Source organism: Ursus arctos, unplaced genomic scaffold (assembly GCF_023065955.2).
Source record: "Ursus arctos isolate Adak ecotype North America unplaced genomic scaffold, UrsArc2.0 scaffold_6, whole genome shotgun sequence".
NCBI classification, from domain to species: domain Eukaryota; kingdom Metazoa; phylum Chordata; class Mammalia; order Carnivora; family Ursidae; genus Ursus; species Ursus arctos.
In genome coordinates this window covers 14,991,408-15,013,065 of record NW_026623078.1, presented here as the reverse complement: position 1 = coordinate 15,013,065, position 21,658 = coordinate 14,991,408, and the positions used below count along the sequence as shown (strand labels likewise).

General features: G+C 39.4%; 1 protein-coding gene across 1 annotated transcript in view; it reads right to left on the bottom strand.

Moving 5' to 3' along the window:
* Nucleotides 1-21,658, bottom strand: part of XKR4 (XK related 4) — a 416,882-nt gene that overhangs the window by 162,186 nt on the left and 233,038 nt on the right. Inside the window, exon 2 of the mRNA XM_048212519.2 lies at nt 4,355-4,554. Within this exon, the coding sequence (XP_048068476.1) occupies nt 4,355-4,554 (200 nt within the window). The remainder of the gene's footprint in view (nt 1-4,354; nt 4,555-21,658) is intronic.

Below are 21,658 nucleotides of genomic sequence, written 5' to 3'. Positions count from 1 at the left end.
AAATGAGATTTTCTAGTAATGACAAGTAAATGTGGAAATTGGAAATGAAGAACTGAACCCAGCTGAAAAAAGTGGAAACATTTGGGTTCGCAGATTGGCACCCAACTTGCAACTTATGAAGGCCTGATTCCTTCTGGTTTACCTAGATGGTTCCTTAAGAGGAATCACTGTTCCTTCATGATGGCTTCACTGGTGGGCAGGCACACCTGGCCGCCAGAGCCAGGTGACTGAGCTGTACCAGCCTGGGCCGTGGCTTACAGACACACACACTGGAAGGGTAAATACATGGTGTGCCATGATCCTGTACAGCATTCCCCAGGCTGTTCCATGGAGCATGGAGCATGGTGCATGGAGCCCGGCACTGAGCAATGCTACATGGCTAGGGAAGGCCTGTGGACACTTGTTTACACATGAATCAGTATCTTCTCCACCAACCTTGGGAGGCTGGGTCTATACAACCAAAACTAAGTTTTCAGAAAATCACACTCACAAAACTCAAAGTGACTTAGAGACCCTCTAGATGCAGTTTGCTCATTTTAGATCCAAAAGGCCATGTAGGGTAATTTCTTTCTATAGAAGGTAGACAATCATCCGTTTACCTTTTCTTGTACCATTTAGATATAATCAAAGGCCCTGGATGGGTTTAAGATGTTGCTTGAAAAAAGGATAGCCAGGCCTCGGACTACATCTTAACATCTTTAACACCGAGAGCCATGTCCTCAAATTAAGACAATCAGGTGCACCGTTACCCATCTTGGTTTACCTGGCTGACTTTCTCCCTCGTTCTCTCTCTCTCCACCCCTCTTTCTTTCTTTCCTTCCTGAACCTCTCTTTCTCTCTCTCTCTGTCTCTTCCTCTTCTGGCAGGGGTATGGAATTGGATTGGAAAATCTTAACGAGGTGTATACTGGAAACTTATGCAATATGTGCCATCTTAGCTATGCATGTACAATTGGAGCCTCTTGAGTGTTTCTTAACTTCAGAGATAGATATCCCTAGGAAAGCTCCAGATCCAACGAAGAGCAGCAGTTGTGTCTAAGGTAACAACATGGAGTGAAAAGACTGGATGTTCATGTCCAAGTTTCGGTCTTATTCTGATTACTGGTCTCAGGGCAGGAGCCAAATTGTCCTTCCTGGGATACTGCCAACTGAGAAACCATGACACTTTACTTGCATGGTTCACCACTGAGCATGTAGCCTCCAATCCAATGAAGTGCCTCTGACTTAATTATTCAATAAGTAAGGAATACCGAAAAGGATTTTCACAGCTAACAGTGTTTTAAGGCAATGCCAACTTCCATAAAGGAGAATGCAATTTTTAAGCATCTGTTTTAAAATGTCACATCTTTTCTTTGATTTTCGTATTGGTTTTTAAAAGAGTGTCCTTCAGAAAGTAATAAATGGTTGAAATTGGGCTAAAAAGGCATCATTTCTATCCTAAAAACTAATAATGCTAGATAGGCATATACAAGAATGACTTGCAGACATAGGACCACTCTCTACCGGCTAAATAAGAATATTTTACAGATTTTAATTCAGAGCTATTTGCAAATACTTCAGAGGGTTCATTCCATTGATTATTTGCATCCATTGCAGAAAGTTGTATTTTTATATATAAATCCCAAGAATCTTGTACCATAAATATATATGAAAGTAGATGTCAGACTAGTTTCTATCACATTTACTTTTCTTCCCCTAGAGGGGAAAAGCTCTGTTCCTGTAATTTATTCACACAGTTTAATTTATAAGCTGGTTCATTTTAAGTGGGATCATCTATCAGTGGAGGGTTGAATTTGGAAGCTCTCTCTGAAGACAGGTTTCTATTCAAAATGCAACCTGATTTAGATAGTGTTGCCTGGGCTCATCTTCATTTGCTGGAGGTTTTGTGGTTGTTGTTTGCTGTCATGTATTTTCTACTGTTTGGTCTTTTGACATAACTTTCTGCCCACCTCCCTTGTTAAAAAATGGCAATGCCAAGACCCACCTAGAAGGCTAATTCCTCGTCTTGTGCTCAATGACTTGCATTGATCCTAGTGATCTTTGAACCAGCCAGTCTTTTGATTACCTAGGGAGCAATACAGAACACATTTCCCCTACAGCTTTCCAATTTTGACAGCATGGCTTGCCTTGGCCAAGGAAGAGGTCTGGCTCCCAAAGTAAGCCTCGTGCAAATGTGGGCTTGACAGATAAGCCGGGGACACCAGGGTCAGTGAAGAGCCACAACTCTGTGAAACAGAAATTTTGATTCCTATGCTTAGAATGAATAATCTGAGAAAAAGTAAGGATTGCTTTCTATGTTTTTTCTATAAAACTACATAAAACCCTCCAACCGAAGTGATCTCATTTTCTTAGGCCCTCTCTCACCTTTCTTACTCTATCTCCACCATCTTTAGTATAAAAACTTCTCTATGATTTTCTAAATCTTTAGAAAACCGGTAGGGACACCCAGTAATCTTGGGCCACAGGAAGGCAGGTTGCAATGCTCCACATTTGTGCCTGGGTTTTCTTTTGTGTAATTATTATTATTATTATTATTATTATTATTATTATTATTTACATTTTACTTATTTATTTGAGATAGACAGAGAGAGAGAGAGAGAGAGAGCACTAGTGAGAAGGAGGATCAAAGGGAAAGGAGAGGCATACTCCCCACTGAACATAGAGCCCAATGTGAGGCTCGATCCCAAAACCGTGAGATCATGACCTGAGCTGAAGGCAGACACAACCAACTGAGCCACCCAGGTGCCCCTCCTCTTGTGTAGTTATACTAAGAGGTTGCCAAGTTGTTCTGGAGATAAGTACCAGATTCTGTGATGGAGATTTAGTTTGATGTTGCCTCTAAATTTGTGTCCTCATTTACAGACCATTTCCTAATGCATGCCCCTGGCCCTGTAGGGTTATTGGGCATCATGCAAAGATGGAACAGAGCTCCAAGGAGTTTAGAGATCATCTAGTTTCATTGGTGACCTTTACATTTGAGAAGTGGGGGCCCAGAGACATTAAGTGACCTGCACAAGGTCTCACAGCAAGGAAGTGAATGGCCAAAGCCAGATCTTCTCTCTGCAGCCTGTTGTCTTTTACAGCTAAAGACAGTCATCCACAGCTAATTTATACGTCTTGTTTTCTCCAGGCTTTTCCTGTCTGTTTCTGTGCTAACACAACACTGTCTTTCTTCCAATTTGCTTTCTAGCATTTGAGAATCACACCCCACGGAACTCTTTGACCCTTTTCTTAAACTTCTTGGACCAAAGATATTCTAGTGTGGAGCAGGGGTTGACCAGACATTTACAAATAAATGGGTCCCCAGCTACCAGTACAGTCTCCATCTTTCTTTTCCTCTCATGTAGCTCCCATCCTTCGCCATTTAAAGTGCTCAGTCTAAGCTAATATGCTCCTTGCTATAAAATGTTCTAATGACACTGTAGAGAATCCCCAGACCAATCAGATCAAATCTCGAGTTAAAGCATGGCCCAGAACAGGACACCAACATGGGTGTACATAGAGGAAATCACAGCAAAGGCTCTAAGGAGATAGAAACAAAATGAGCATGTTATAACATGTTAACTGATTCACAAAATCTATTTAGTTATAGGATAGACAAATTGCCAGGAAACTCCTTATTTAGAAAATGTCTATCCATCCACCCATTTATTCACCTATGCACCTACTGGTCTGTCTGATCTTTTTGCTGCTAGAAAAGATTTAAATAGCAGAGCTTAAGGAAACATCAGAGCAGATAAGTGACAGTCTTAGTGATGAGGTTATCAAACAAGACAGCAAAACACAAAAATATTTATCTGATAATATTTGTGTTATAAAACAGTAGTATATAAACAATGTATTGTTAAATAATGACATTTTTTCTCCTATAATTTTGAAAAAATATTATGGTAACCTACCATTTCCTTTTAATCTCTCTCTGTTTCTTCATGTCAAAATGAAATGACAGAGATTACCCTCATATTCAAATATGTGTATAAATATTATTAGAAAGATAGAGAGCTAGGCCTTTTTTTTTTCAAGGTTTTGAAAATTACTCTATCACACAAGCCAGAAAAACCCAGTTGCCTCTATTTTCATTCTGACCAAATGTAAAATCATAGAAATGTTTTTAACTCAGAGAGCAGCTTGAAGGCAAAAAAGAATTGTCTTTCTGTAAATTAGCCATCACAAGTAATCATGAAGAAGAAAATACACATCATTCACAAATTCTCGTGTCAAATAGCAGACATATAACAGGGAGAACCATGGCCTCTGTCAATAAAGGATATTAAAACAGTTTTTTGGATTGTGACAAAAAACTTTACTTTAGCCAATCTTTCCCCAAAGTCAGAAACCAAATGACAAGCCCTTACCTTGGAGGGCCTGTAAGGTATGAGTCTGTACGATAATGCAGAGCTGCAGGACCAGCTGTGGAGCACTTTCCAGAAAGGTGGCTAGCAAATGCAGCATACTCACATCGGCATACTCATACACCATTTTCCAGTAAAACCTCCATCTGTCATTCTCCCCACTCTGTCGACTTCGAATACCTAAGTAGATTGTGTGGAAATATCTAGAAAGAAAACATGGAGAATAAGAAAGAAATGAGTGATCATTTATAATTCAAACACCAAGGCTGCTTTTCTTTTCTGCAAGCCAGTATACACAAGCACACAAGAAACAGTTACTTTAGTGGCTTGTTAATTTAAGGTCCAAAGATAACTGCTTAACAAGTACCCTTATTCTTAAATGTTTGCTTTGAGAAGTCCCTGCAATCTTTGGCCTCATTAAAGGCAATCCACTGACTTGAAATATGAGGAGTGAGTTGAAATGTGTTGGAAACTCGGGTGTACAAGGGATTTGCCACTTTGGCAATCTACACACATCCTTTGTGGTCAGTTTCTTTACGTGCTCAGTGGTACTCGGGAGATGGATTTCTCGTAGGGCACCATGCAAGTCTGAAGTATTAGACTGCATTTGCTCTGAAACCCTCCTGAAGTCTTCTAAAAAAATGTTTTATTACTGAGAATTTCAAACATATACAAAAGGAGAAAAAATAGTGTATTGAGTCCACTATACACTTCACCCAGATTAATTATTGATACATGTATGTACAATACATACATTATTTTTTATTTATACCTTCACGTATTCCCTGCTACCAGATAATCTTGAAGCAAATCCCAAGCATCATGTTACTTCATCCATAAGTATTTTACTAAAAATAATTGACAAACATAAATGCAATACAATTATTACATTATAAATAAGGATAATTTAATAGTATCAAATACTCAGTTTTCATATTTTCTTGATTATCATATTTTCTTTACAGTTTGTTTGAAATACAATCCAAACAAGACCTATATGTGATGATTATTTGATATGTATCTTGTCTCTTTTACACCAGGGATTCCTCTCCTTTTTTTTTTTTTTCATTTCCTGCCTATTTTTCACTGTCTTGGTCTTGATGACTGCACACATGTGGTATGGTTAACGTATTTGTCCTTTGTATTTTCTTCAGTCAGGTAGTGTTGATCAGATTCAAGTTTGATCATTTTTTAGCAGGTGACTTTTGTGAGGAGACCCTAATGTTCTCCTTTATGATGCCCTCATCCACTAATGACCATTTCCTAGATCCATTCATTCATTAGGGCTTGTGAAATTGTGATATTCTGAGTCTATCATCCTTTAGAAATTTATTAGAAGTTTTTATTTAAATTCCAGTTAGTTAACATACAGTATGGTAGTTTCAGGTGTATAATACAGTGATTCAACACTTCCACACAACATCTGATGCTCATCACGACAAGTGCAGTCCTTAATCTCCATCACCTATTCAGCCCATCCCCCGCCCACCTCCCCCATGTTAACATCAGTTTGTTCTCTACAGTTAAGAGTCTGTTTCTTGGTTTGTCTTGCTCTCTTTTTTTCCCCTTTGCTTGTTTGTTTCATTTCTTTACTTCTGCATATGAGTGAACTCATGTGGTTTCTGTCTTTCTCTGATTGACTTATTTTGCTTAGCATAATACTCTCTAGCTTCATCTACATTGTTGCAAATGACAAGATTTCATTCTTTTTTATGGCTGAGTAATATTTCTCTCTCTCTCTCTCTCTCTTTCTATATATATATACACACACACACACACACACACACACACAAGCAAATGATATATATAGCACATCTTCTTTATCCATTCATCAGTCAATGGACACTTGGGTTGTTTCCATAATTTGGATAGTGAAGATAATGCTGCTATAAATATTGGGGTACATGTATGCCTTCGAATTAGTATTTTTGTATTCTTGGGTAAATACCTAGTAGTGCAGTTGCTGGATTGTAGGGTAGTTCAATTTTGAACTTTTTGAGGAAACTCCATCCTGTTTTCCAAGTGGCTGCACCAGTTTGCATTCCCACCAACAGTACAAGATGTTCCCCTTTCTCTGCATCCTTTCCAATACCTGTTGTTTCTTGTGTTGCTGATTTTAGCCATTCTCCGTGAGTTTAGAGTTTTGATTTGCATTTCCCTGATGATGAATGATATTGAGCCTTGTTTCATGTGTCTGTTGGCCATTTCTTTGTCTACTTTGGAAAAATGTCTATCCATGCCTTCTGCCCATTTTTTAATTGGATTATTTAGTTTTTGGGTGTTGACTTTTATAAGTTCTTTATATATTTTGGATACTAACCCTTAATCAGATATGTCATTTGCAAATATCTTCTCCCATTCCATAGGTTGCCTTTTAGTTTTGTTGATGGGTTCCTTCGCTGTGCAAAAGCTTTTTTTATCTTAATGAAGTCCTCATAGTTTATTGCTTTTGTTTCCCTTGCCTCAGAAGACATATCTAGAAAGAAGTTGATATGGCTGATGTCAAAGAAGTTACTGCCTGTGTTCTCCTTTAGGATTTTTATTGTTTCATGCTTCACATGTAGGTCTTTAATTCCTTCTGAATTTATTTTTGTGTACAGTGTAAGAAAATGGTCCAGTTTCATTCATTTGCATATTGCTGTCCAGTTTTCCCACCATTTGTTGAAGAGACTGTCTTTTTCCTATTGGATAGTCTTTTCTTCTTTGTCAAAGATTAATTGACCATATAGTTGTGGATTTATTTGTGGGTTTTCTATTATTGTGTTCCATTGATATATGTGCCTATTTTTGTGCCGGTACCATACTGTTTTGATTACTCCAGCTTTGTAATATAACTTGAAGTCTGGAATTGTGATGCCTTCAGCTTAGTGTTTCTTTCTCAGGGTTGCTTTGGCTATTCATACCACCCTCTTTTTTGTTGTTGTTGGCTAGAATACTTCTCCAGCTGTTACGTAAATGACTCTGCAGTATGTTGGGTTGTCTGAAGCTTATTCTCTAGTAGATCCCCTAAGAAAGGTGCATAGGGACAATATTCCCTGAGTTCTTGCATATTTATAACAGCATGCAGTTATCAATCTTGGCTTGCATGGGAATAAGTTTCCATCTATTATGAGGACCCTGAAGTTTCACAATTTTACATGAAAATTGGTGCCCATTTCTAGAGTTTGTGAAAGAACTTCACCTACCTGGTGCAAAGACTTTCTGATATCAAGAGGGGAGGATGGTAGGGATACAGCAATGAAGTACAAAAGCAGAATAGCTGGGGAAAACTTTTCATTGGAGGATTGGGTTTGAAGGCTGTACAGTCCATGCATATTCCATACAAAATCCAAGGTCTGCAATTTATTTATTTAAGTCTATTAAATCTGTTACTTCATTGCTCACTAGCATGAATTTTTGTCATGGAAGTTCAATAAAAATCTGATATTCTTTCTCTTATAAACTACTTGAACTTTTTGTTTGGATATCTGAGGAATATTTGGTTCTTTTGAAGACCTGTGGTTTTTGTTTGCTTGTTTGTTTTGACAGAGAGAGAGAGAACACAAGCAGGGGGAGTGGAAGAGGGAGAAACAGGCTTCCCACTGAGCAGGGAGCCTGATGCAGGGCTCTATCCCAGGACCTTGGGATCATGACCCAAGCTAAAGCCAGTTGCTTAATCAACTGAGCCACCCAGGGGCCCCAAGAGCTATGGTTTTATTAGAATGTATCTTGATACTGGCTGTTCTGCATCAGGTTTCCATTCATTATGTAGTTTCAAGTTTCAATATGTAGTTTCAAGTCTTCTTTATTTATAGTATTGAGTATTTTGTTGCTGTTGTTGTTGCATTACTTTGGTATTCTTCTTTGAGGACTCCTATTTATTTATGTTGTGTCTTCTTTATCTTCTGTATCAGTCAATTTTCCTGAACATTTTTGATCTCAAATAGCTTACTGATTTAATTTTTTTCCTCCTTTCTACTTTCTATTTATCTTCTAACTATGGTATTTGATTGGCGTCACACCCCTACTAGTTGAGTTTTCATTTCTGAGCTTTTTTTTAAAAAATTAGAATTCTATATTAGGTTATATCATCTTTCTTGTCAAATCTTTTTTCTATACATCTCTTTTCTAATTTTTTCTAATTCTGATTTATATTATTCTTTCATAACTTTTATAATTCTCTTAATTTCTTTCAACTCATTTTGAAATATTTGCTTATGGTTTTTATCTGTTTTCTACATATGTTTTCTTGGTATGCTTTCATTATCTGTAAGAACACCACCATTATTTCTAGTCTCTTTTTCTTACAATAGGTTTGATTTTTTTTTCTCATTCCTAAGTTTAAAAATGAGTTAGTTTACTTTTTATGTAGTTAGGAGGAGTAAGGGGGCCAGAATGGCTTGGCTGGTGTCATAGCTCCAGAGCTCATTCTTCTTTTGTTCTCATGAGTGATAAAAAAAGAATATCACTTGTCAACTTTCTGACATCAGCTGTCTCTGTTTCCCTGACTCTTCCTTTGAATCTGGACCTTCTCCTTCATTTCTCATGGTTGTCCCTGTCCTGCTCAACTTAGAATCTATTCCCAGCAGATTCTCTTCAATGTGGAGCCTTATCTTAGAAGGGTCTTCAGTCTGTGTGTAATAAGACTGCTCCAATAGCATCAGATATTATTTCATTACAGTCCCTGTGGACTCTTTCTTGCACTGGATCATTGAGAACACATTTCTAGGTCCTTCTGCTCCTGTAAGATTGGCCCACTGCACTTTCTAGTGAGTGGCTGTTGGGGATTTGGAGGTTCTGTTCTCAAAGCCTTCCTTCTGTCTCTTCCTGCATATTTGTCAATTATCACACAGCTCTTGGGAGCTGTCCCTAATTTGTCCCTTGGTAATTATGGAGGTATCTCAGTGCTGAGTTTTTTTTTTTTTTAAGATTTTATTTATTTATTCGACAGAGATAGAGACAGCCAGCGAGAGAGGGAACACAAGCAGGGGGAGTGGGAGAGGAAGAAGCGGGCTCATAGCGGAGGAACCTGATGTGGGGCTCGATCCCATAACGCCGGGATCACGCCCTGAGCCAAAGATAGACACTTAACCGCTGTGCCACCCAGGTGTTCCTCAGCGCTGAGCTTTATTTGCAGGTATTAGTCATGATCCTTCAGTTTTGCTCTGCCCATTTTAATGGGATCATTTTGGTAGGTTCAAAAACTATGCAGCCACTGCCACTATATTTACAGAACAGGAGCATTTTAAAACAAACAAACAAAAAAACATATTTAATCATTCTCTTGGGCCTTGGATCGCCCTCTATCAATTATAAAATGAGATTTGTAGAGTGCTGTTTACAGGAACTTTCATGAACAGATCACTTTGTTCTCACCACTCCACAGCTGCAGCTTGTCATCAGCCCTGTGCAAACTGCTGGCACCTCCTTTCTTAGACTTCCATGCATTTTCACAAGCTCATTTTTTTTCTTGGAGTATCTTATATGCTTCTTCTACTGGAAAACTCATTTTTGAAATGACAATATATGTTCAGTCATTACCAGTAATCACTCACTCTTCCATGCTCTCCCTGTTTGTATTACTTTGCTAAGGCTGCTTTAACAAAGTATCACAAACTGGTAGCCTAAGTAACAGAAATTTATTGTCTCCCCATTCTGGAGGCTAGAAATCCATGATCAAAGTGTTGGAAAGTTTGGTTCCTTCTAAGGCTGTGAAGGAGACTCTGTTCCATGCCTCTTCCTTAGTTTGCTGGCACTCTGTGTTATTCCTTTGATTGTGGATGCATCACCCTGCTCTCTGCTTTCATCTGTGCATGGTGCTCTCCGTGTGTGTGCATCTGAGTCCAAATTTCTCCTTTTTATAAACACACAGTCATAATGGATTAGGACTCACCTTAATGACCTCATCTTAACTCAATCATCTGTAAAGAGCTTTTGTTTTCAAATAAGACCATATTCACAGGTACAGGATGTTAGGAATTCAACATCTTTTAGGGGGACACAATTCAACCAGTACCACTCTTCTATTGATATTTGATCTTGTTTACACTCCCCCTGTTCCAAATCTGCATCTCCTACTTTACTAAGATCCAAACCTGTATGTCCGCCTTCTTACTTGTATACCCATATGCTTTCCAGATTTCCCACAGGCATATAAAAGCAAATATATTTAAAATGCCTTATTAGCTTTTCTTCTAAATTTGTCCCATCCTGTACATAGTAATCTACTCTGCCATGCACTGAGTAACCCAAGCTAGAAGCCTAGGAGGCATGTGAAGCTCCTACCCCTCCCTTACCCCTTTTATTTGATAATAGACTATGTTCTGGAACTTTATCTCCTTAATACATTTCCCCCTCTGTTTTCTAAAGTCTGATTCTCTGGGTTTCTGTTTTGGTTCTGTAACCTACTACAATATGACCTTAGGCTTCGCATCTCTCTGCCTTAGCCTTCCATCTCTAAAGGGGGATGAGAGAAATAAATGAAATAAAAGTGAAGGACTTAGCACAGAGCCTGGTAAATAGCAGGCATTCAATAAATGTTAGTTCTTACTATTAATCAACTTTGAATTCTCTTATGGACCCTTCCCAGTGTCTCCAGATGTATAATATGAATCTTAAAAACCTTAGTGACTCCACATTGCTTGGGAGATATACAATAAACTCAAGCAATGAGATACAGACATTTAAGGCTTTTAGTTTATCCTTTCTAACCTAACTTTTAGCCTCTGAACCTTCCCTCTCCCTTTTCATCCTATGTTCTGTGTCTTGCCACATTAAAGCACTTGCTCTTCCTTGGTTATGAATTCACACCTCAGTACATTTGTTCCTGTGGTTCTCTTGCCTGGAAAGCCTCTCCATACCCTTTAGCATCCTGGGATTTCTACTATTTTATGACTCAAGTACCACCACTCCCTCACCCTCTGCTACCACCCAGGGAGAACTGGTCATTTCATTGTTTGCACCCAAACTATTTTTACTCAGACTTTGGCCAGAGAAAATAACATTATTTTTGTATTCATTCATTTGTGAATTCACCTCACATCTCCAAATATAAAACCCTGGAGAGAAAAGAATGTCACTGTCTTTTTACCCCTACATCAAGCTCAGTTTCTCATGATTCATAAGCACTCAATTAATTCATGTCATTTTATTCATTCAATGAGTATGTATTAAACACATGCAATGTTTGCAATTTTGTATTTTTCTGTAAGGGGGTTGGAAGCCACTGTAGAGTTTTGAGCAAAAGAGTGAGAAATCCAATTTGCATTTTAGCAAAATTGGTTATTATATGAAAAGTAGGGGGCAGGAGGGCAAAGGGGTAGATTGGGACATTAGCTGGAAGACTATTGCCATAATCCGGGTGAGAGAAGACGCTGACTTTAAGTAGACTGCCAGTGGTATTGGTGGTAAAAAAAAAATCAGAACTGAATAATTGTGAAGAGAACACTGACAGCCTTTGCCTGTTGAGTGAACAAATTAATGATTTTAATGCTCAACTTTCTTGTGACTATCACAGAAGTTTAAAATGCAGGACCCTCATGGCATTAACAAAGGCAATAAAGCTTCCACAAATGACTTCCTGAATTATTTTACTACCAGTTTTCACCCGAGGAGGAGATTATGCATACTCTAAGCTCTCCAGCCATACGCTAAAAAGCTACAAATGGATCTCCCAGGTCTGTGGCCCATAGGGACTTGAAGTCTTATAGTGCAATACTTGTTTCTGGAGCACTGGGAGCTCACAGTGAACCTGATGATGGTGGTAGGTTTGTTCCTAAGGAATACAACAAAAAAGCATCCAGCTTTATGGAGTTTCATATACTAAGACACAAACCCAAGTCTTCCAATAATGCACATACAGAGTTCAAACACCTATAAACCAAGAATGGTAAAAAACAAAACAAAACAAAACTATTTTCAGGCCAAGTGAGCTCCATATACAAAGGCAGAAAGATGGGGAGTGGGGGATCCCTGTGTTCTGATAAGTGCCTTTGCATTTGTATTTGTATTTCTCTAGGCCTGAAAGTATTTTGCACGTTCATGTTAGCTTTTCTTATAATGGCTTTCCCTCTTTTCTCCACTAAGGAAATTTAGTATTTCTGGTTTAAAACTCTAGTGATATATCTCACCTCAGAATACCTTCCTTGGGGACCTGCAACCCAGAACCCTTCCCTGCACCTAACTTCATGCCTACCTTTAATCCTGCGGGTATCTCACTGTGTTGCGATTATTTGCTTATATGTTGGCTTCTATCCCAAGCCCTCCCAGGCTGGAGCATGCCCTTTCATCACTGAAGCTATCCCATTTAGCACTAGTTTTGTTCATGTAGGCATTCACAAATATGTGTTGAATTTAAATGGGAAAAAGAAAATCTCCAATTGTATTTCTTTATAGTTAGTTACTTCTACGAGATTGATAAATAGCCTATGTCATATCGATTTTTGTTTCTGGTTGGAAGAACACAATGGTTTATGATATTTAACTAATATTAGAGCTGTCATGAATATTATGCAATATCAGGATAGTTTTCTACTTTCTTTAAATCAACAGTGTTAGACATCAGGACTCTTACGCCCATAACTTAGTCATGAGGAAATGTCAGCTTGGGTTTTTTCTCAAATTCATGCTCTGAAAAATGGTGAGAATAAGGAGGCTTTGCAATCACAATTGGATTTCTTCCATCTCGTGAATATGTTAATAGTATAATACATTTTGGTCATATTATTTTTTTAACTTATTTTTCATCTGCTTTCCAGAAGAAGAGGTTGAAATAGAACAAATTGATGAATGTGAGCAAAAACATGTACTATGTGTTACTATGTGTCACACATGTTCCCATTTATTCCTCACAGTGTGGTAAGAAAAATTTGCCACAGGTGAGTCGGGGGGATGAAAACATAAAATTATATTTCAATCTCATATTCTTTCCCCTCTGCCACTGCTACCTCCTGTGTGGGCCATGTTGACTTCTGCCTTCCAGCTGTAAAGCAAGCCTCCAAGAGAAGTCTTCAGCTCTTCAGCTTTTATTCAACATTTGACCACCAGCAGGCAATTCCACCTTGTGCTTCCACAGAGCATATGGCAAGACGTTTGACTTCAGGGAGAGCTGCTTCTATAAGGATTTACTTCTCAGGGCAGGAAATTCTGTCTTTGTTGACAAAAGCCCCAAAAAGCACTCTATTAACTAGTCATATCACCTATTCTGTAGACAAACCATCAACACAGAAAGCAAAGGAAAACTGGTAATATTTGCCATTCAATTCTAACAAATGGGTAAAGATGTTGAATCTTTCAAAGAAACCAGACTGCATAATGTTTTTTATCTAATAATTGCATAGTAAATACAGAGAAGTAAATACAGAGAAATAGACCCAGGAGTTCCTTTTCTGCAAAAGTTTAGAATGACATGATGAAGGGCTTGTGTTCCAATGAAAAGTCGTTATATTCCTGAAACAGAAGCAAAACTGTCAAGTTTACTTTTGGATGGTGGTATTTTTTGTTTGTTTTTTAGCTACCCGCCAAAAGAGCCTTGAAGTTACTTCCTATGTTAAGCACCCTTAGGCTGTAGTTGAGTTTCTAAAAAGGAAGAGGTTTTCAAAATTAAATGTCTTCTGTAAAGAATTACAATCCCTTTGGTGAGGCCTGGGGATGTGCTAGATGTCAGGCCTCAGTTCTGAACTGAACCCCAGGAGACAAAGAGGCCCCTGACTGGGAATGGTAGTACAAGGTCACTTGGAATCACAATAGGGACAGAAGAAACTTGAGAGGTGCTGAATTCCACCTCTTTGTCCTGGATAGATGTGGGGGAAACTTTAGCCTCTGTTGTTGCCAGCCCATTAAGGACCCTCACTGTGATGGATGGCCTTTGCACATTTCACCCAATTGATCTGAAAAAATACTTCCACTGTTTTTTGTCTAGCTCAGAATGCTCTCAGAGGTACAGTGTTGGGTGTACAGTCACTGAGAAGGGGACAGCTTGGTCCATATGACACCACAGATTAGCTTTTGAATTGTTCTTGGAAGCAAGCTACCGGGTAGACACAGCGAAAAAGTTCGTGGTCATGAGCTACCCTCCTAGTCTAATCCAGATCCTTCGCATTGCATTGTAACCCCATGTCTATTCTGACAATGGGGCGGAGGAACATGGTTAATGGCCTGTCTCTGAAAAACGACTCTTTCTATATCTCAAGGCAAAAGCCAAGCAGTCTTGTCTCCTTGGCATCTGTGTTATTATTATCTCACTGGAAAGCATTTTCTCCCCACTGATTCTTACAGCCGCTTAGCTTTTGAGCCAAGTTTTGCATCTGAAGATGGAGGCAACCATCCCTTCTGAAAGGCTGCTGGGAGGGGTGAATGAGATGTGTCTTACACGCGTGCTTGGCTCACAAGAGGAACGTTGCTACTCTCCAAGGTTATTGATGCTCTGGGTTCTTCTAGAATGTTTGTCTTCTTTACCCTAATAACTGAAGGTAGTTTTTTTATCTTCAATTCTTCCCATTTTCCTTAGGCATTTTATTCTAGGGAGTGTTTCCATCACACTGGATTTAGCCTTTGTCTGGTCTTCCAGAGGGGCAGATGGAAAAGATTACCACTCTACTGAGAAAGGAGACAATTTCTAGACCTTTTGAGTATCAAAGGAATCCAGGTTGGGGTCCAGATGGGAGTGGAGGGACTCACTCTGATTTTCTTCTTAGGATTTGGCTTTGCTGTGTTGATGAAAGAAAGATTATCTCTGAAAGGAGCACTGGTGATCAGGAAAGTGCATAGTAATGAAAAGTCTCAGTACTTTTTAGATATTCATACACACAGCAGGGAGGACAGCCATATTTACAGTTAAACATTTAGCATAATTACCGGAGTTTCATGTAAGAAGGAAAAAAAGTTTCAAAGCTTTAGCATTGAGGATGAAATACGCCCTGAGCATGAGAGAGCAGGGGCTTAACTACACAGCTCTTATTCGTGTTAATGGGAGATGTTTCCAATAAAAGCCCACTTGGCAATATCAATACGCTCCACCTCCTCCTCTGAGGTAAATACATCCAGATGACATTTGCTGCTGTTATTGTGTGACCGATTCATTTTCTAATAGGGTCGTTCTTCTTATTTATTGCCTTAAGAAGTATGCTAGTGGAAGATTTAATTTTCCTTACATCACAAAAGGTCACCAGGAATTCTGCGCCAACTTTATCAACATAATATCAATCTAACAATATCTTGATTCTGTCATTTCCTCAGCATTCTTGAAGCTGTGCACACAAACACACCTACACAACTCCTACCATGCTGCACACACAGACACCCATACATAACCCACCCCTTCCACACACCTGGACACTAATTCAAGTCCAAGGATTTTCTGAGGATTTCAATTGAATTGAAATTCTCGGCTCCTTCTCATCAGAATTTTCCAAGTGCCAAGAGCAACCTGGACTAATGTCGCAGTCTCCCACATTACTAACTTGAGACCCAAACATAACATGGCAAAAGTAATAAACTTGGGAAGAAAAGTCCAAACATGGACTCATCATGTGGAGCATTATGTATGAGTTTAATCTGAAATTTAATGTGACTGAGATAATCTTTCAATTACTTGTGTGGAAATGAGGTGTGTATTACTGTTGTTTCAGATAGTTCAGCCCTTATATAATATTTGATCAAACGCTCACTGCTGACATGTCAAGAGCTGAATCAGAAATCATTATGAGCTATAAGGATCTAATGCACACATATTCTAACACTAAATTGTTTCCCTGTCTTCTAGCACATTAAACAGATTAGCTGTTGACTGTTGTTATTGTTACTATCTGAAAAATGCAGAGAAAAATCTGTGCAGAAGAGTTTTAAAGAAACCACATTAATAAATGGTAATTCAAAGAAGTGGTATTTTCTTGTTGCCCGTCTACAAAAGAAGCTTTACACTATGTATGTATACACATTTACGATATATACACCCACACGTGTATACATATTATCTCCTCAACAGTAGGTACTGATAAGTAACAAAATAGTATGAGTAAGTATAAGTTTTTGTCATCTTAAGAAGCCCTTTATTGGATATGTTAAGGAATAAGGACACGACTGTCACTTTTTTAAAAACCAGAACATCAGGTCTCAGTTTATGCTGAACAATAGTCAAAATGACTAAAAACTGTGGCCTATATTTCCATGGTGGAAAATTTTCCTAGTGGCAGTTAAAATTAGATTCTGTTTCCCATCAATCATCCAAGAGGGGGAAAGAATAAATTGGATGACTCTGCACTTGACAAAAACTAGGGGTCACAGCTATCAGAAGACAGTCTGGTCTGCCCCTCACCCTGAGAAACCCTGAGTGAGCTGTCACCCCACACTGCAAGGCCACCTCCTCACACCACCTTACTCTTCGTTGTCACAGAGCTCTGGATGTGTCTTCTCTACCAGAAGTGCAAGAGTACTCCCAAATCTGTGAGCACTTGTGCAGTGTGCCTTCAGCTACATGATAAGAATATTAGCAATATGAAAAACAGGAGAATATACTCAGGATCTCCCAGGAAATCCTTGAATGGGACATGAGCATGAATACCTTCTCCTCATTTACCACACTTAGTTTTTCCCTCCAAGGGCGGCACTGCCTCTCAAACTAACGAGGTTTTGGATTTCTCTGCATATATTTGACCCCTAGCTGTATTTCTGTCACCTCTATCTCCTGTTCAGATAATTAGAATGAATGTAGGTCCTCTGAGAAGAATAGTACTCTAGCAGCTGCATATCATGGTATGTAACATTCTTACATAGTATGATCTTATGCAAAGTAAAATCACATTAGTTGGCATCTTGATAAAAGGCCTTTTTAATTATTTTTATTGTTCTGTGAAAATAAAATTTATGTATGGGATATGGTTATTTTTGTTTTGTTTAATTCTCATGCATTCTTCTCATACATTTAATGCATAAATAGGTACTCTTCATCTATTTCCTCAAATTTAGAGTAGGAAATAATAGAGTTTTTTTTTTCTCTACCAAATAATTTTCCCTGTAAAGGGCAGCATAGCCAGGGCCTCTTGGGAGCCACGATATGTTCAGTTGAAACAGGCAAAAAAGCTGTTAAACTTGAAAAGAAGATTCTTTACTTGCTCTTAACACCTCCTACAAAGTCGTATCTAGCCCTCAGATAGAACAAAAGATGCATTTCTCCCCAAATAATTTTTTTCTTTAGAGTTCTAATATACTAATGTATTAATAGTAAATAATGTGTTAAAATGGAGAAGAGTGGCTTGGAGAAAATATACTATTGGCATAGTGTAAGTTAAATTCAAGCCTTCCAATGATTAATAGACTACTGGCAGAAATTATTAACCATATTTTTTAAAGATTTTTTTACTTATTTGAGAGAGAGAGAGCATGAGTGGGGAAGGGCAGAGGGAGATAGAGAATGAATCTCGAGCAGGCTCCCTGCTGAGCATGAAGCCCAATGTGAGGCTCCATCCCAGAACCTTGAGATCATGACCTGAGCCAAAATCAAGAGTCAGATACATAACCAACTGACCACTCAAGTGCCCCAGAAATTATTAACCATATTAAAAAAGCAGATTAACAGAATATTTGTTTTATTCCTCAGGAAATAGTGGCTGTGATAGAATCTTCATCGTAAGCCCTGTTAGATTGATTTTAGACAAATAAGGAAAGTTGTGTGTGTGTGTGTGTGTGTGTGTGTGTGTGTAATTTTTTATTCTTTAGATAATGCTTTGCAGCTTTTAAGTCCTTGACTTTAGCAGACTTATGGACATTCATAGTTTTAAACATTAACTGAGAAATTCATAGGCCCGGAGCATCTGATCCATCACATCAACTAGATGGCCAAGTGAGGAGGAAGGAGAATGAGGGGGCACACCATGAACATCTTATTACAATTCAGGGAATGCAGTGATCCTGTGTGGCTCTGGGGTCCCATCAGAAGTGTCCACAAGCAGATGTACATGATAGGGATTAATTTCAACATTGCCATTGAATTCTTAAAGCTATTTGGATCTAAGCGCATTAAGACACATTATTACTGGGGCACCTGGGTGGTTCAGTTGGTTAATCATCTTCCTTTGGCTCAGGTCTTGATCTCAGGGTCCTGGGATTGAGCCCCGCATCTGGATTGCTGCTCATCAGGGAGTCTGCTTCTCCCACTCCCTCTGCTGCTCCCCCCTGCTCGTGTTCTCTCTCTCTCTCATGCAAATAAATAAAATCTTCTAAAAAAGATATTATTGTTTTTATAACTTTATTTATTTACCCATTCGTGCAGAATCTTGGCAGAATTCAATAGCATAAAATACAGTGCTGGGGAAAGACAGGGCAACAAAAGAACTGTAGGTCTGGACGGAGTGAATCTAAAGAATTTGAGTGCTTTTGCACGGGAGACCTTCATGCCATGAGCCAACAGGCTTCACTTTCCACTGAGGCCATGAGTTGTGCCCTGTGTAGAAAGTTTCTGAGAGGAGAACATAAGATGCTTGCCGCCTCCAAGCTTACATTGGTCAGTTTAGTGTAGAGTTTATCACGGCTTCACCCTAAGCACCTAATTCCTTAGAGTGGATCTCTGAAAGGCTCCGCAGGCCGGAGTTTGGGAGGTTGTGATATCAGTTCAGCAGGAAAAAAGCACGGGGGCTTCCTGAGATTTGGAAGGTTGCCTTCTGGGGGTCGCTGACATGCAGTACAGGGTGGCTCATGGCGATGAGTCAGGAAAGGGGGAACACCTTTCTCTAAAATGACAGACATGATTGTTTCCTTCTCCCATTTGTTCAGCAATCTGTGTTCTCAACTGTTTTTAATGCTCCAGGGAAAATTTTTATAGCACAATTGGTTGTAAGAATTTGGCAAATGGGATGTGAGAAAACAATATGCTAACCGTGGCAGGGGGTGATCCTTTATCCAAATAATCTGACAGCATGTAGAGTCCTGTTCAGGAGTGCTGCAGTCATAGCTTCCATGACCACCTACAGGCTACTAACTAGAGAAACTGTTCTCTAGGAAATGTGCCTGCAAACAAAAAGTTCGGTGTTGCCAAAAGGAGAGTCCCCTTTGCCTAAAATAATGAATTCAGGAACTCATTCATTCATTCAGCAAGTATTTATTGAGCACTAATTCAGAGATAGGCACTCATTTTAACTCTGGGAATACAGCCGGGAATGAAATATGTACTTACATTCTAGTGGGAGAAGACAGGCGATAAGCAAAATAAACAAGTGGAAGATAAAATATAAAATTCATGCTAAGTGCCAAGGAAAAAATAAGCCAGGAGGGAGGATAAGAAATGTTGGGACGCTTGTCAAAGTAGTTATACAGCCAGGAAAATTTACTGGAGAGATGAAATCTTGGTTTGAATTCAAAAGATAGAGGGGAGGTAAGCCCTCTTCACTTAAAATCTGAGGAAGAACATTCCAGGCAGCAAGGAAAGAAAGTACAAGGTGCTAAGGTGGGCTTATACCTAGTCCATTCCAGGAGCATCAGGTAGATAAAAATGAGCAAGCTGGGGAGTAGTAGGAGATAAGATCAGAGAGGAAATGGGACAGTCTGATCATGAAGGGCCTGCTGGGCTCTGCACGGACAAAGTGAGACAAAAAGCAACTTGAGGGTTTGAACAGGTGAGAGATGTGATCTGGCCAGCATTTCACAAGGATCTCCTGACAGCTGTGCTGAGATCAGGATGAAGGGAAGCAAGCGTAGAATCAGGGAAGTTATTGCAATTACTTTGGCAGGTGATGATGGCAGTTTGGACCTGCACAACAGTAGTGGAGAACTCGGTGGACCCTGGGTGTTAATTTAGAAGTTAGGGCCAATGGAATTTGCTGCCAGATCAGATGTGGGTGTGAAAGAAAGAGGAAGCAATGTTGATTCCAAGATGTTTGCCCCGAGCTCCTGCAAAATGGAGTTGCCATTTACTGAGATGAGGAAATGGAGATGAGCAGATTGCCAGATGAAGATGAGCTTCAGACATGCTAATTCTGAAATGCTTCTTACATATTCAAGGGGAGATCTTAAATAGGCCAGTGGGTGCATCAGGAATTCAAGCCCAGTCTAAGGATGGTTTGGGAGGCATTACAATACTTAAAGCTATAAGATAAGATCATCCTTACAATGAAGTTGTGCCAGCTTAATAATTTGGTGTGCCTCCTCACTAGGCATAGGTTTCATTGCCCATCATGAGAGAGGGTTTTACTTCAAAAGACACTATACCTAAATACATCAGGTGACCCCAGAGGTAGAGAATCCAGGTTCTCTCTGGGAAGTGGGAATGCTCAGGAAGTCACTCCCTTCCCAAAGCCTGGAACAGGGAAAGAAGGCTACTTAAGGGGGTACAAGGGTTGTCTACCTAAGAGGCCATAGGGTTATTTCAAACTCCTAGAAGAAAGTTGAATAGTGTGGGTTTGCAATTAATGTGATAATAAGGTATCCATGATGTCTAAACCTAGATGCAATTTTGGTCACCTTTTTTTCAATGGATATGCTGGTGACAATGACACAGTTGTATTCAGAAAGTTCTTCCTTATGGAGTAGCAGAAATAGCTGGGCTTCCCCTTAATTGGAAAGGGAGGAGAGAAAACATAGAGACTTCAAAGTACCACCAAGGCAAGTGTGGGCTGGCATGTTGATGTCTTGCCCATGGTCCCTCGTCAACCATACTCTTGTACATGCTGAGGTTTTCTCTCAACCCATATGCAAGGTAGATTGGAGGGGATGCGAAGTTAATGTCCTAGGTTATCACTCTGCCAATGACAAAGCTGAATGGTTGGATAAATAACCCAGCTGCTTCAGGCAATATAATTCTGAAGTGAATTCTCTACTGCCTCAAAGATTCCCTGGTGGACTTGTGTCCCAGCTGCCCACAGTGGTTACTGACTCATTCACATACACTCATACTGCCTTCTCTTTCCTGTCCTGCTTCCCCACTCCTATCAGTGCTTCCTGAAATTGTCTTCAAATCAATGATTTATACCCCCCCCCCTTAATTACATCATATGTTCAGAGCAGCACCCTCAATGATGCATGTTCTTCCTCTGGACATCAGTCCTCTAAATATACTACTGGCATCACGTCAGTGACATGCTCATCAACCCCAAGATGGCTCCTGATTTTCCTACTGAGTGTTGATTCCTCTACTAAACCCTCCACATTGTCTCTTATCAGGTCCAGCTTCACAGGATATCTCATTGCATGGCAGTACAGATGTGGCTCATGTAGTCTTCTTTTCCCAGTCCTGCATGCCCCTTTCCTTCCTCCCTTGGTGATTACTCACATTAGTTCTCTCTACACAAAGTGTCTAACCAAATCTGAGTGCCATTCCTCCATGCTTAGCTCAAGCTTTCC